General features: G+C 42.6%; 1 protein-coding gene across 1 annotated transcript in view; it reads left to right on the top strand.

Moving 5' to 3' along the window:
- Cacna2d3 (calcium voltage-gated channel auxiliary subunit alpha2delta 3) overlaps nucleotides 1-15,577 on the top strand; it is an 827,632-nt gene that overhangs the window by 735,979 nt on the left and 76,076 nt on the right. Inside the window, exons 28-29 of the mRNA XM_052190624.1 lie at nucleotides 12,664-12,725; nucleotides 13,800-13,844. Of these exons, the coding sequence (XP_052046584.1) occupies nucleotides 12,664-12,725; nucleotides 13,800-13,844 (107 nt within the window). The remainder of the gene's footprint in view (nucleotides 1-12,663; nucleotides 12,726-13,799; nucleotides 13,845-15,577) is intronic.

Raw genomic sequence — 15,577 nt, 5'->3', positions numbered from 1 at the left:
TTTTAGGTGACTCCTCATGACTTATTCATAGGGTAGCTTTCTGCAGCTACTTTGTAGTCATAAGGGTGTGAGCTCAAATTCTGGTCTAGTTGGTATCCCTCTGTGTTTCTAGATGGGAAATGTCAGTCATCCATCCTAAAGCTCCACCCTCCAGACACCTCCATGTCCTCAATGAAAACTAAAGGTGATAATATCCATGTCACACTATAAAGACTCTAAGGACTCTTTAGTACTCCGCAGTCCTATCTATTAATGTCTAACGAGCTCTCTGATATGAGGAAACAGGTATAGAGTGTGACTAAGAAAATGAGAAGTAGAAGGTAAATGTAATCAGGTACATAATCTACTGTGGACACAAAATTCTCCAAGAACTGGTAAAAATAGTATTTTATTTAAAGAGTACTAAATGTGCAGGGCATAGTGACATTGTTAGATGGTTCTGCTTTTCCATAGAACATTCTGGACTGATTAAAAAGCATTGAATATGTCTGAGACTCTGTCACCTATTAGGTAAAGAATGTAAAAAGCGTCAGTCATTACAGCAGAGCTCTGAGAAAACTCCATTTTCTCAAAATTACCTCTTAGAATAGCTGGATACCCATGATCCTTTCTTTTTTGAAGAATTTTGTCCAAAGCCAAAGGTCTAGCTTACATGAAAACAGCACCAGAATGAGTAAGTTTTAAACTTTTGGATCTGTTGTTTTCTTAGCTTGTCTTTGGACACCCAGTAGTAGGGATGTGCCCTTACTTCCTCTGCAGCCTGTTGGTATCACAGTATGTTAGGGTCTAGAAGGTCAGAGCTGCAGCTCTTGGGTCTCTTTTGGGGATTAACTCCGAGTAGCCATGGGGAGGGCCCTAAGACTTGTCTGAGTCTTGCTCTGAGATCACCCACCTTAGTTAAGAACTCTATTGTTTTCTTTGTTTTTTAAATATCATGAACAAGTAATGACTAGGACTTGCATTGTACACCTTTCAAGTACTTTCAACAGAGCTCTACCTGACCTCTCTTTAGCTTCCCTCTAAGCCTCTGCGGGTTTGATGGCTCTGCACTCTCAGTGAATTCAGCTTCTCCTTTCCCTTCCCTCTGAGGCTCATCCAAAGCTGAGGCTCATCTAATCACACAGGCATTTCCTGAGTCACCCAGGCCCATCTGGTCTTCTGTCTTCAGGCCATACTCAGGCCAGTGCCATGGCCTCCTCATTCCAGGGATGGTCACCTTGGAGTCCCTTGGCTGTTCTGGGGCCTCACCATGACAAGTTGGTCAGGGTCCCTACTCTGTCTGGGTTGTTTGTTTGTGGACTCTGGGTACTGTCTCCTGTCCAGCAATAACAAGGATAGTAGAGAGGACACCCAGGGGTCCTGTTGCCTTCTAGCAGTGATGAATAAGTGTGAGGTTTGGAGTGATTGGAAGTTCCATTCAAGGTAGGAAGTGGGACAGTATGACACACATCTGTCCTTTGGGCCAGCCATCTGTCCCTTAGTTCTCCTTCAAACGTCTTCCTTTCCAGCCCAGGTTCTCATTCTTGCCCAGTAATCTCAGCAGGACCTGGAGGTTGGCTGAAATACCAGAAGGGCCTAAGTAGTTTCTCTATTCTCTCACCCATCCTGAGACTCCTTAGTGCCTCAGCTTTAAAGACTCAAAACTCCAGATTTTGTTCTGTTGGTCTCTGAGTTCCTCTGTGTCCTCCCTTCCCGGAGGCCAGAGGCCTGGAATGCTTTAGTTGAGGGAATGGAGAAGAGCCAGGAGGTGCCAGGAAACTCTGGGAGAAAGAATGCTGGTAACAAGTGCGTTTCCAACTCTTATCCCTGAAGAAAGCGTAAAAGGAAGATTTTTAACTGCCTCATGCCCTATATTGGCTTACTCCTTCCTTCATTCTGTTTTTATTTAAAGTCTCCCAGACCTCAGATGCCCTAGGGGATCTTTGGGAAATGGAGAAAGTTGAGGGATATAGAGATTAGACATCCAACTCACTCCTAGGGACTCTGTCTGTTGAGTAGGGCCCTTAGAAATGGTTCTTGCTTACAAAGGTTCAGACTTGCCTGCCCATCAAAAGCAAAGACTCAACCTTTTCCCAATCTCCACCTCAGGAGACCTTCCCAGTGCAGACTGTTGGAGGAATTCTGAGGAAAGTCCTACAGGCTGCCAAGCATGTGTTTGGGAGCAATCTCTTAATGACAGGAGATGGCTTTTCCAGTCTCTGCATCTGACTGATTAAACTATGGGACAAAACTAGTATCCATCACTCCAGGGCTGATTCCCAAATATCCCAAGGTCCCGAGATTCCAGGAAGTTTGAGAGAGCATGCTTGGTTACTCCAGAGCATTGCCTGCTCCTCTTGTTAATGTATCCTGGTACCCTCCTCCCTCCCAACTGAGTTGCCTTGTGTGCAGCTGTTCTGGGAGGGTCTGTTGTAGCTGGACACATCTGCCACCCAGGTGCTTGACTTTGGAGACTCTGAGTGGCCAGAGGGAAGCAGGCCCAGCCCATACATACATGTTGTTCCTTTGTCTGACTCTGGTGTAGTCATCCTTTCCATGGTAAATGAAATGGAGATTCTGGATAAAGATAGAAATTGATGGTCTTGTTGACCCACCACCAAGAAGACAATTCTGCTGATGACAGACTATCTCCAGAATGATCACCAGCTTTGTTTGCAGTTCCTCATTAAGTCCTGGGTCCCTGTCTTGTAAAAACTAGGGACATTCAACTTTGTCACTTGCGTCAGCATACAAATGGACATGTGTTCTGCTATTCTTCATTTTGCCAGCTTAGAATTTTGCCTCTGACCTAAAATGCACTCTCCATCTTTCTGATTCTGGTCTTCTGGGTTATTGTGTATTGGCATGCATACCACAGAGCCTGTATCTTCAATAAAGACTTCTGTATAAGCTTGAGATTCCACTGGATGAGAGAAATCAAGCATAAAGACTGTGCTCTTATGTAAGAATTTCAACATGTAACTTCCTTCTGCGATCCTTGGTCTTCTTAGAGTCTCATATGGCTGGGAGTCAGTACAGGCATGCTGAAGATTGTCACTGAGGTGTCTAAGGATTCTGGATGAGACCTGACATATGGTATAATACCTAATAACAATATTAATTACTCTACTAATAGAAGAAAAGGGACACACATTTGAAATCTCATGGATAGCACTCAGGGGGATTAGAGGTTCAAGGTTAGCCAGTACTACATAGTAAGACACTATCTCTAATCTGAAACGCTAGCAATACTTCTACTGTTATGAGCTATCAACTTTAAAAGATGTATTGATTGTGTTAATATGTGTGTACATGATATTATATGCACCTTATGTGTGCAGGAACCTATAGAAACCAGAATAGGGTGCTGAGTCCCCTAAAATGAGCCTTCCAGGTGGAATATGGATAGCTGGGACTGAACTCAAGGTCTCTGAAAGCATAGCAAGTTGTTGATCTCATCACTCCCTAGGCCCTGTGTTTTCAATTTCACAGCTTAATTTATAAGCTAATTTTCATTATGGAATGACTTACAGAATATGGAGATATTATTGTCGAGCAATGGAAAATGTTCCATGTGTTCATTTATGTGGGAGCAGAAGCATGCTGGAATTTACCAAACTAAGATTCTCAAGCTTTCAGGTTGGTGGCAAGAGGGCAGGAGATGGCATAGTATCTTGCCTGAAGTCAACACCTCTGATGCTTTATAGAAGACCACAGGTCTTCCCATAGCCACCATGTTGGAGAGCTTAGGAGCAAGGACTGGAGCCCTGCATCCTCTTGTGCTTGGCTTACCTTGCTAATATTCCTGCCTTCCTGACTCACATTTTCTCCAACCACAAGTTCAACCCTCCAGCATATTCTTGGTGAAAAGAATCAAAACAGTGCATGCTGTATGCTGTCACTTAATGCTAGCCCTTGATGAATGCTACGAAGGAAAACTAACCTGCTGGAACTATTGACAAGAACATCAAAATAGTCTGTGGCTCTAACAGTCCAATTGTTCATTACCGCCATAGGAGCATACCCTCAGTCTGTCTGAAAGAGGAGGCAGATACGGATAAGGTCTGAGAATCTGCTCAGGATCACCCACTAGTGGGATATTTCAAGACAAGTGTGCCTTTTTGTGAATCTTGGTAAATCACTAATTGTTTTAAAATAGGCATTTTCCCTGTCAAGCCATACCATCCTAATAAGGAGTGCTGTTATATCAATCTCTTGTTTAGATATAATGGTTTAGGGTAAATTTCATTAAAAAATTTTTCTACATACCTTATCTTTCTGGATATGAATTTCATTTTGTAGAACAGCTATTTACATCATGAGAGTCATATTGATAGAGGCGTCCTTGGCCCTTCATCTTGACTTAGGCTGCTGATGCAAACTGTCTCAGCCCTCCCAGGGGCTTTGATTGCCACAGAGGCCACAATAGCTCACCTGGAGTTATACCATATGACCCTCAGGTTCAGGTTACCAAATTTAGCAAGTCAAAATATTTTATCTGGCAATCCTATATATTATTCACAGTACATTTTTCTCCTAGTAAATCTAAATTTTCAGATTCTGCTGCAATGTCAGTAACTTGGAACATCTAAATAGCATCTGCACAAGGCACCAACTGAGTCAAGTTTCTTTCCACCCTGACTTTCTTTCCACCCACTGGGCAGGGGATGCAGCCTTAGTTACCCTATATCGTATACATCCCTAAAGGGAACCAGAGTTGGGAAGCTTTGCAATGGACCCAAAGTCTCTTCAATGAGGGAAGTGTGTCTTGTCAATTCCCCTTTCCTTCCACATGTCCTGAAACATGAGCATTGAAACTGGAGGACTGTGCCATCTCTCCCAGCCTCCCAGGCTGCCCATGAGGATATTTTACTGTTGCTTTGTATTAAGCACAGTAACAAACATTCAGCCCAGAGGTGTTTGGCAAATGCATCTGAGCATTCTATTATGGGTTTTGAAAACTTTAGAAATTTGACCCCTGCCTTTGTTACAATGTCTTTGGTGAATGTTATTAGGTGGTGACCTAATAAGAATTATTGACTAGGGAGCTATAATGTGGAAGCTTATAATTTTCTTAATAGGCATTGATTTGTATAGTCTCGATTAAAATACAATGAAACCTGAGGCCTAAGTGTTTTCTTCTGAAAGGGTGAAGGGTTGAGAATAAACTCTTAATGTATTGCCTTGAAATCCTCATTGAAATCATATTATTTGAAGAGTTTTGTGAGCATAAAATGGTCTGACAAAAACTATTCAATGCCAGGTCTAACAACCTTGGAAAGCTGGGGGAATATAGGTTTCTTCAAATGAAGTCTGGAAAATGCTTCCAGATTACCTCGGGGGTATAGAAAAAATTATTATTCCATTCCATAAGTCCAGTTAATTCTTTTCAACATTGATGCAGTCAAGTAATTAGAACCCAAATGGAGGAAACATGTACGATTCCCATTTGTTAGACTCTGCTAAAGGTGATGTTCCCAAGAAACCCTAACCAGAATGAAACAAGGTTATGAAACAAATGTGTGAGCCAAAGACACCTGGCCTTCCTCCACGTGTTCCCAGAAGCCAGGCTCAGACAGTAGGCAGAGAAAGTTCTAGATTAAAAGAGACGTGTGCAGCTATCAGTCTTTAAAGAACATTCTCTACCATCTTGTCAATGGAAGGATCATGAGCCTGTTTTTCCTCCCTCCCTTTCAGACCAGACAAGCATCGTGAGGCTCTTTGTAATTTAAAAGCATTACTATACTGTATGAGAAAGTTTACCTCCCACATACCACAGGGAATACTTCAGAAGTGAACTATGCATTTGGTAAGGGGGCTAATAGTCAAAGTGCCTCCTCCCCTTTTATCTTTCTCTTTCTTCATTTGGAATCAGCTGAATTATGGGGAGTGTCTGCTTCTATGAGATTTCTCCCTTGTTTCTGAAATAATATCAAACTTTAACACTGAGTTCCCAGACTTCACTAAGATCGTGATGAGCGCATATTGCTTCGATCTGTATTTTTCAAAAGGTTGTTGATACTTGGTCTCCCTCACAGTGCATTAAGAAAGCTCTTGGGGTTGTCAGCCTGACACCCAGGGGGACAGTAGAACAGCTGCCCCTTCTTCCCCCCTCATCTTTGCAAGGGTTCTCTGTTCTCAGTTTCACCCAAATTAGTCCCAGAATTTCAGTTGTCTTTTTCTGCCCAACATTCCATCATGCGATTCATTAAAGTCTTCACATGAAATACTTTGCAGATGAGCTATGTCATAATTCCGCATTACAGTTTTCAATTGTTATTCCTGTGGGAAGTTGTTTCTCTGGACATCCACAGGCCTTGCACTGATGGAACAAAGGTCACAGTTCTGTCCTTTATCACTACAGTGCCACTAGTGGCCCTGATGCAAAGCTTGGGTTAATCGTGAAATAGTCCAAAGAAGCAACATTCCAATTCCTTGTTAGTTCTATTTGCAATTAACTGTTTTGAAAACAAACAGAAGAAAACATTTAAACAACTGTGGCTTGGCTAGCAACTGTCATGGTGGTGGACTGTTAATTAAGGCAAGTTGGAGTCCCAGGATGCATGACTTATTTTTTTTTCCAATCACAGATAGCAGTCTTTGCCATTATGTATAAAGCGATGACAATTCAGGGACTCTGTCCAAGTATGGGCTGGGACTGGACAGGAGACATTAACCCAGGAGTCATATGAGCCATCACTCTGTGTGAGAAATCTCACCAACAAGGGGCTGGTTTTCTATAGGAGAAAATCTGGGTAGGCATTTGGTTCCAGAAAGCAAAGTTCTACTCTCCAAAGAGGAGAGGTGCAGAGGAGAGGTGTGAAGAAACCGTCCACACTGATCGCATTTATGACTTTACTATACTTTTGTTTTCTCTAGCAAAGAGACAGCTTTCTATCATAGACCTCTACTTGTTGGTTGGAATCATCTGTTAGAATTCTTCCATCTGTAGCCACATGAGCACAGAGTAGCTTCAGGATGTGACTACCATTTGTGAGCTAGAAAGAAATGACCATTCCCTCCCCCCACCTCACTGTCAGCAAAGCCCACGACTTTAAAAACCTCCAGCTACATGACTACAGCACACAGAGCTGGTGGTGGCCATAGTGGTGATAATCCTCCTTTTCAATCCTGTACACTGACCCATCCGGTCACTTATTGACCATGCACCATTCCAGAGCAGCGACTGGCAGGGTCTGAATGGTGGAGCATTCCTCAAAACTCCTAAGATGATTCTTCTAATGAGCTTGCTTAGAGTGGTGATTTATAAAGCATTTATACCCCAATATTACACTGTACGGAACGTTTGGGTCCATAGACAGTTTAGATTTACCATACGTAGATTTTCTGCTTAGTCTCAACACACTCTCATCAAAGGTGCATTGCTTCTGAAATATAAGATACTCAAAGGCCTGGGGATACATTTTGCCATTAAGGTAGTCAACACTGTGAGCCCATGAGAGTATTATAACACACTTCATGTTTTATAGTCTTATCCTTGCCTCACATTTATTTTTGTCCCTCGAAATGAGGCAGTGAGACTCTCCTTGTGGAGAAAAGAAGTAACATGAAGTCCTCAGGGTTCACAGCAGTAGTCTTAGAAAGGGGGCTCACAAACAATTCTCTAGCAACACACTTTGGTTATAAATCACTGGCACTTCTGGGACATTCTTCAGTCTCCTGGATGAGCCTTTCAAGTGCATGCAAACATATTCTATGGCTGGAGGGGGCAGGACAAGTTTGGAAACATGGGTGTTTGTTGAAGCTTTCATGCCAGGCGTGGTGAATGCTATTTTATAAACCGGATTTGGGCTCCTAGGGGTAGATTGCAAGTTGAGGCCCAGACTGCAGAAAATGATTTCTAAATGAATACAATATGAAAATGTTATTTTATTTCTAATTTTACATGTGACATTGTTACTTGGTGAGTTTTAGATTACACTTGAATGCGTGTCTATTAATGTGATATGAGATGCAGGCATGATTTCATCTTGAGTGCATTTGAATATAATAGCACTGGAAATGTAATTTGTATTCTCAAATTTTATAAAGCAAAAGAAATCAATCTTGGGGGTGGTAGCCACACTGAGCATATTGCATTAATTTCTTTGGGAGTTTTCTCAAGATAATTAACAACTTCCCTTTGCAGATCCAAGTTGGGTCATGATGGCTGTCCTATCTCATCTGAACTCTCTGAGCCCTTCAAACATATGCCATCCCCCTTTCTATCACATCTAGGTAGTGGTAATATGGGCAGGCCTTCATAGAACATTACCATCAATTCCTCTTGTGATTGCTGTCCAATAGAACTTTCTGCAAAGGTAGAAATGTTCTAGATTGGAATAGTGACCACAGTGGCTTTTGGGTTCACAGAGCTATTGAGCTCTTAAAATGTGATTCATGCAACTAAAAGAACTCAGTGATAAATGGTGCATTTTAAATAGACACATCATCAATAGCCATCAATTTAGACGGCACAAAATCAGAGCACCAGAAATGGCTGCCGCTATATTCAAGCAAATGAATCAAAGGCATTCTAATAATCTGATGGTCATGAGTGATATCCTATGATGGCCTCTGTCATTCCACACTTGGTTCTATTCAGTGATAGCCCTCCACATCCTCAAGCCCTTGCCTATTATATTTGCATCTTGATAACATACCTCCTACCTAGCAGCTACTGGGTTTCTGATAGAAATGGAAAGGAGAAGTAGAGGATGGGGGTAGGTAAAGGGGATAGAAGCTAAAAGTTTGGGAAAAGAGAAAAGTCTAGAAGGAAGGTATCCATGGAAGGTCTCAGTTGTAAGGTATTGAGTCGATCTTTTCCCAGGCCTTCTCACAGTAATGACAGGTGCTGTAAGTGCCATTGCCTGGAGAGTTCAAATCTAAAGAGATGCTTGTGCTTGAGATGTCTGAATACTTCCTGGGAATAGGCTTGGGAGTCTTCATAATGACAATGCTCTCAACAGCAAATGGGATGTTTTCTGATTTCTGAAGACTACCTGTATATTTTCAGGCCATTTTTTTGAGGGGGGAGGTACTTTAGGAAGAATGGTATGAAATACTGTTTGGGGGTGTGTTAAGTATTGTATGTATGCAAAAGCAACCTGTGTTCTTATGACAGAGATTGTGAGCTGGGAGCCCTGGAACATTCTAATCAATTGGAAGTGAGGAATACCACAGACTCCAGGAAAATATGTTCATGATTTTCTGGACTGTCTAAAAAATTTCAAACCCATAGAATGGTGTTTTTATTTTCTGCACTCTCCTTGGGATTTGGGTTTCACTAAAGCATTTTCTGCCCTTGTTTCCCTTATTAAATTAGCAAGACCGACTTGAAGCAGAATACACTACTAGGGCTTGAAATGCTGTTGAAAGAACCAAACAGATGGGCAGGGAAAATATCTCAGGTTCCACTTAGGTTGTGGAGAATGGTGTAAGGGGTGGCCTTGCTGAAGTAAAATGCTTTCTCTGATAAAAGTCGAAAAGAAAAAACATGTGGAACAAAACACAGGAGACAGAGTGATGCTTGGCCTCGGGCTTCACCCTTATTTTTTTTATTGTTTGGTTTGTACTTTAAATCATTTCCATGTTCAAGAAATGGTGAGCCGTATGCGCCATTGGCCAAAGTTTGTGCACTGTCCTGTTGCCCACTGTTTGGGCCCTTTGCCTAGCATTTGTTCTGCAAGCTTTGAGTGGGTGTTCAGAACTACAAAGCTGGTCCTGCTGCTTCTGTAAAGATCTCTAGTAGTACCTAGAGCAAATGTCAGCGGTGTTTTACTGGAAAGGGACAGAAAGTAAATGCTTAGACTTTGTGGGCCATTCAGTCTCTGTTGTAACTCCTCAACGTTGGCATTATAGGCCCAGACAGTATTTAAACAAATGACTGTTCCAATAAAACTTTATTTACAAAATGAAGCTGAATTTGGCCCTGAGCTAATCCCCAGCCTGCTGGAAAGCCTTTGTATGCCTTGGACTAACACTTAAGTCCTCTTATCATTTGACTTAATGCTCATCCAGGTCTCTGTGCCCACTGTTCTCAATCCTCAAAGTTCTGTGGCCTTAAAGGCCCTCTGCCTTTGCCTATGCAGTTTCTTCCATTTGAATCCCTGTTTCTTTTTGATTCCTATCTGGCCTCGAGTTAGATCTCCATGCCATCACATACACAAAGCCATGGTCCAACTTCATACCCCAGAACTCTTTGTATTCTGCCTGTAGTGTGGCTCTTACCATGTAGCTATTTCTCAGCTGAATGCTGGATGCTGACAGGGTGCGTGATCACATTTCAATTAGCACCCAACCTAGTGCTGAACACAGTGAAGGCCAGAGAATAAACAGTCAACCCACCAACATGATTGTGAGTCTCTGAATCACAGAGAAGTATTCTAGATGAAAACCCTGAAAGTCTAAATCTGAGATATGAAGCAAAGCCAGAGCCATACTGCTGGAGGAGGCAGGGGAGCAGCCAACAGTAACATAGCAAGATAGATCTGGGCAGACAAGTTACCATCAGGATACTAGGAGCACTGGACAGCAGCCGAATGGCCCAGAGGAGAGAAAGCCAGGGAAGGCAGTGCCTTGGTTAGGGCATCAGGCCTAGGGCAAGGATGCAGCTTGTTGGAGAGAGATCAGAGAAAGTCGGCCTGCCTGTATGATTAATGGGACAGAGGAACTGACTCATGAGGAAAGATTAAATTGCCTCAAGGAGCTGGGGTACAGGACCAGTAGAGGGAGATGATAGCAGACTCCAAGTATGTGGGCTGGATAAACACCCTGGAGGAAGCAGCTAGATTCATTAAAGAGGTGAATGGAGGCCCTGCCAGAGGATTGGAGGATGCTCATAAAGGGGACAGGGAACTATTGGGGAAACAAAGGAGCCGGCGTGTAGATAGGAGAACTCTGAACTGTTGGAAGGAGAGGCTTCATGGGGATTTGCTGTGGAATGACTATTTCAGGAACTCTTGTGTTTTCATCCTGTAGGTCCTTGCAGCTTCCTATCACCTTGACCTTCCTATGGCCTAAAGAGATGGCATAGGGAAGGCAGCAGGGAACCGTGAAGTAGAAGACAGAAACTCTTCTTGATCCTCTTAGATGCTAGTTGCCTGCCGTAATGGCAACTCTGGGGCCCTCTTCTCTGAAGTCAGTTGCTGTTCGCTGCTACCTGACTTTGGTAAAAACCATAGTGTTCGTCCCAGGGCTTTCTGAGGTAGGAGGGAACAGCCCTCAGCTCCCCACAGACCTGAGTGAATCCCACCTGCACTATAGTATGCACCCTGGTTTGACCTGGTACAGAATTCATAAGACATGTTTTATTTGAAATGCTACAAATGTCCCCCAGACTCCATGAGCAGTTTTCTTCAGGTATTCTCTGACCTTTGCTTCAAGGCATAGATAAGCAACTCAACTTGTAGTCTGACCAGGTACCGCAAAGGTACACTGTAGGTCTGTAGAACTAACATATTAAAGACTCCAGAGCAAAAACCCTTTATAAAAGAAAAAAAATGAGAGCTATGTCTCCACCTACACCTCTAAAAAGTCTGAGCTATATGAATTTGGCAGAGAGAGGAAGACGCCATCCTGCATGGGTTCTTTTCTTCTCTGTGTCTTCTAGGAGCTTCCATCTGTTGGGAACCAACCATGAATAATGATTTACTTAGAGCCTTCATCTTTCCCTGTAATTCTAGCAATACTAACATCCAGGAATTATTTTTTCAAGCTCCTTGGCACTGTTATCATTTAGTTTGTTATTATTTAGTTCAACACTATCAATGTCGAAGGAAAGATAAATAGCATACAAGCAGTGTACAAACACCATGGCCAACCCTGGAAAGGTCATATCCACCAGGCCAGTGCACAAAATTGCACTAGGGTACATCTCCTCTTGTCCCTCTCCATCAAGCCCTATCATTCTTTGAACTCCTGTAAAGGGTGAACAACTTCCAATGAGACTTGGGCCCTAACCATTTTGCTTTGAGTTATGTTGATGTTTCTTCCTTAGGGGAAATGGGAAGAGCCTGCTCCTGCAGTCCCACCAAATGCCACTTGCTTTCACTAGATATCTGTCAAATTGGCCAGCCTTTACTGTTGCATCAGGAAGATTTTCACAGATACACAGAGCTATATACTCTCCCCTTCTCCTGGAGAAAGAAGAGGATTGGGATGTGGACACTAGGGGGGCCAGTCCCATCAGAGTGAAGTGACCCTTGCAAACACCAGCCTCAAGACTTTTCAGATGTTGTATCTCTAAACAAACAAGCAAGCAAGCAAGCAAGCAAACATAATGCAGGATATATTGAGTTCTGAAAGTAATAGCTCTAAAAATGAATGGAAGAAATATTTATTTAGCCTCTAGATATTTTTATGACAAATGTCAGCTTGTGTTCAGGTTACAAATGTATAAAATTTAGTAATGCATACTTAAGTAATGCCACTTCAAAGAACATCTACACTGAGTTCAGTTTGTGATTGAAATCTGAGTGGAGGGACCCTTGAGATTTCCTTACCTGCAAGAAGAAAGGTCAGAGCTAGAATATCATAGGTGTATGGGTCACTGTTGGGGTTTTTGTTTTTGTTTGTTTTCTGGTATGCCTGTGTCAGCATCTTGCCATGATGGATAATTTCCAATGACAATCTGAAATCTGAAAGGGATCTCTGATGCTTTCTTTTATTTGTAATCTGTCCCAGCTGTAGGCATTCAGATGAAACTTGAATTCTTCCAAAGGAAGTTCTGGACGGCCAGCAGACAGGTAAGCTCTGGCCAGTATCTCGAGGCATCAGCACCACTGTTATTATACAGGTGTCCCCCTATGGGTAGCCAGGGCAAACGGTGCCAAATTCTTGATGAATGTTTCTGAAATGAATTGCCAGCTCCTCGGATTACCATTCATTTCACCGTAAAGCACAGGTTGTCATCATGTTAGACACCACAAGCTGGGCAAAGCAGGAGATTTGCTCCTAGAAACTATCTGAATTATGGGATCAAGAGAGTGACTCTTACAAAAGGAGTTTCTCCCTTAGTATCTGGGCCTTTTGTTATTCTCACAGCGACTTTCTGATGATCATATCATGAGGTCCAGCTAGTTATTTGTGCTTCTCCTTATTTTATTGGTCAAGGCATGCATCTGCCTTTCTGGACAAAGGGCATCAAGGGACTATTGCACTTAGAAAAATCCAGGGCAGTCTTCTCTATTGCTGTGCTCTGTGAACTAAGACATGTCAGGGACATCTGGCCAGTACTCAATAGAAATAGTAGCCATTGAGTTACCTTCCACTTGCCCAGTTCTAAACATTTGAAGTATACTTCCTGCAAAAGTGAAATCAGCACACAGTAGGCAAACCAGTACTTGCATGTTTAATGTACACTTGTCATAATACGGAACCAACCTAGAGACTCATCTGAGGGTGGATGCATAAGGAGCTTATCTTTTCTTAAATTATGATACGATAGGAAACTATAATCTAAGAACATAAACAAGGGTTTCCTTTTAAAGTCGTTGAGAAATAGTTTTAAATTAAATAATGACATAATTATATCTTTTGTTACCAGAAGATCTACAATCTTTAAGAGATACCATCAGTGTTGAATGACAACATAAATTAAGAGGGATGGGAAAGAGCCAGCACTCCCTACATTGTGTCTTTGATAGTATGATTCTGAGTTCATGTGGACTCTAGAGAACATGGCCAAGTCTCATCTCGAAACGTTCCCTTTGGATGAAACCTGGTACTTACATCACAGGCCATGACCTCCTTAGCTAAGCAGCAGCTGCAGCAAATGCATCACCCAATAACACGGTTCCCCTGCTTCCTTTCCCCAACAGTGTGCCTCCCTGGATGGCAAATGCTCCATAAGCTGCGATGATGAGGTAAGGCACCTTCCTGGGCTAGGTTCCGGCCAAAGGGAAGTGTTAGACAGCTCAGTTAGACAGAGGAATGTTGCTGTGTATAGAGCTAGGTCTGACACATTACTCTGGGCCACCCTCCAAAGGGGGGAGGACACAGACAGACAGACAGAAAGACAGACAGACAGAGAGGACATTTGTTTTGTCTCCTATCCCCTAACCCCATCATATAGTTTGGTTCTGAGAGCCAGAGGAATATGGTTTAGATGTTTCCTCACTGTGGTATTAGAATGTTGGTGTCTTATTTACAGGATATAATAGACATTACTCACATTTAAAGATCACAATAAGTTTCCCAAAGCTTTGTAGCTATGCTTCCTGTTCCTCCCACCATCAGAAAAACAGGTTCAATAGGTAGGAAGTATTGCCTGTTTATAAGAATGAAAACTAAAGACTAAACCGGTCTATGTGGTATGTCAGCCAAGAGATGGCGGCAGGAGGGGGGGATCCTAAAATCCAGGCCAGGCTGGTCTACACAGAGAGTTCCCAGCTAGCCAGGGCTATATAGCAAGACTCTGACAGAAGGAAGGGTCCATGTGTGGGATCCTGTGTGAGTGTGCATGTGCGCGTGAGCGCGTGAGAGAGAGAGAGAGAGAGAGAGAGAGAGTGTGTGTGTGTGTGTGTGTGTGTGTGTGTGTGTAAGAAAGTGGAAGGAAAGAAAAGAAAAAGAGGAGATTGAGATGAATGAGTGGCTTGGTTCATCTCATGTAATTATCAAACTGCAAATCTGAAAGTAATAGCTCTGAAGATCACCGGTTTTCATGTCAGCATAGCTATTTCTATCAAAGATGTCTCTATCATTTCCACTTTCCCTCTCCCTCCTCTGGAGGGAGGGATTTGAATCATTTAGCACTGGAAGAGACTAATGTGTCACCATCTTAAGCCCTCCCATTGGACATAGCTTTTGTCATAGCCAGCATGGCACCTCTCTACCCTATAGTTTAAATCAAAAATTATGGTGGCCTTTCTACTTAGGTTCTCGTTCTCTCTCTCTCTCTCTCTCTCTCTCTCTCTCTCTCTCTCTCTCTCTCTCTCTCTCTCTCTCTCTCTCTCTCCTTTAGCTAAATAGCAGTCAATCCATCAACTAAAGATATTTATAGTCCTTCTGGTTATCACAAGGATTTCAGGAACATTTTCTAAACATAATTTCACCCTAGAAAGCATAAGGCAGGAGTAGAGTTTTTAAAGGTAGATAAATGGAAAACAAGAATATTAATATAAAAGGGAGTCCAGGATAGAGTTAGAAAAAATTCTTTTTGGTTCCCAGTGGTCTAGCTGCCAGCTTAAAAGAAAAATTGCTATCCTAGTGCTATCATAGTATGAGTCACCATATCTGCAGAGCAAAAGCCAATCCATCATCTTTTCAGCAGAAGCCCAACTTTTTCTGATCGCCAGATCAAAAACAATTTTCCCTGAGGAATGTTCAACACCCTTTTTAGGAAGTTTGGGGATGACTTTTATAGGCTAACCAAGGGGGCTCAGATTTCCCCTCTGGCTTTAAGACAAGCCAGCATGTTAGTAAGAGCTGTTGGGTTCAAACTCCTTCCTCTTGCCTCTCTGGAGCGCTCAGATGGCACCAAAGGGTGTGTCACAGACTGCAGTGCGTATTGTTGCAAATCCAAGCTCCAGTAAAAGAACAGAGAATGCCTGGTTGGCTATCTGGCTGGAAGGATGGATGGTAGTTAGGAAACTTAGTT

This window comes from Apodemus sylvaticus, chromosome 8 (genome assembly GCF_947179515.1).
Source record: "Apodemus sylvaticus chromosome 8, mApoSyl1.1, whole genome shotgun sequence".
Lineage (NCBI taxonomy): Eukaryota > Metazoa > Chordata > Mammalia > Rodentia > Muridae > Apodemus > Apodemus sylvaticus.
The sequence above is the reverse complement of the archived record's forward strand: the minus strand, read 5'-3'. Positions and strand labels throughout refer to the sequence as shown.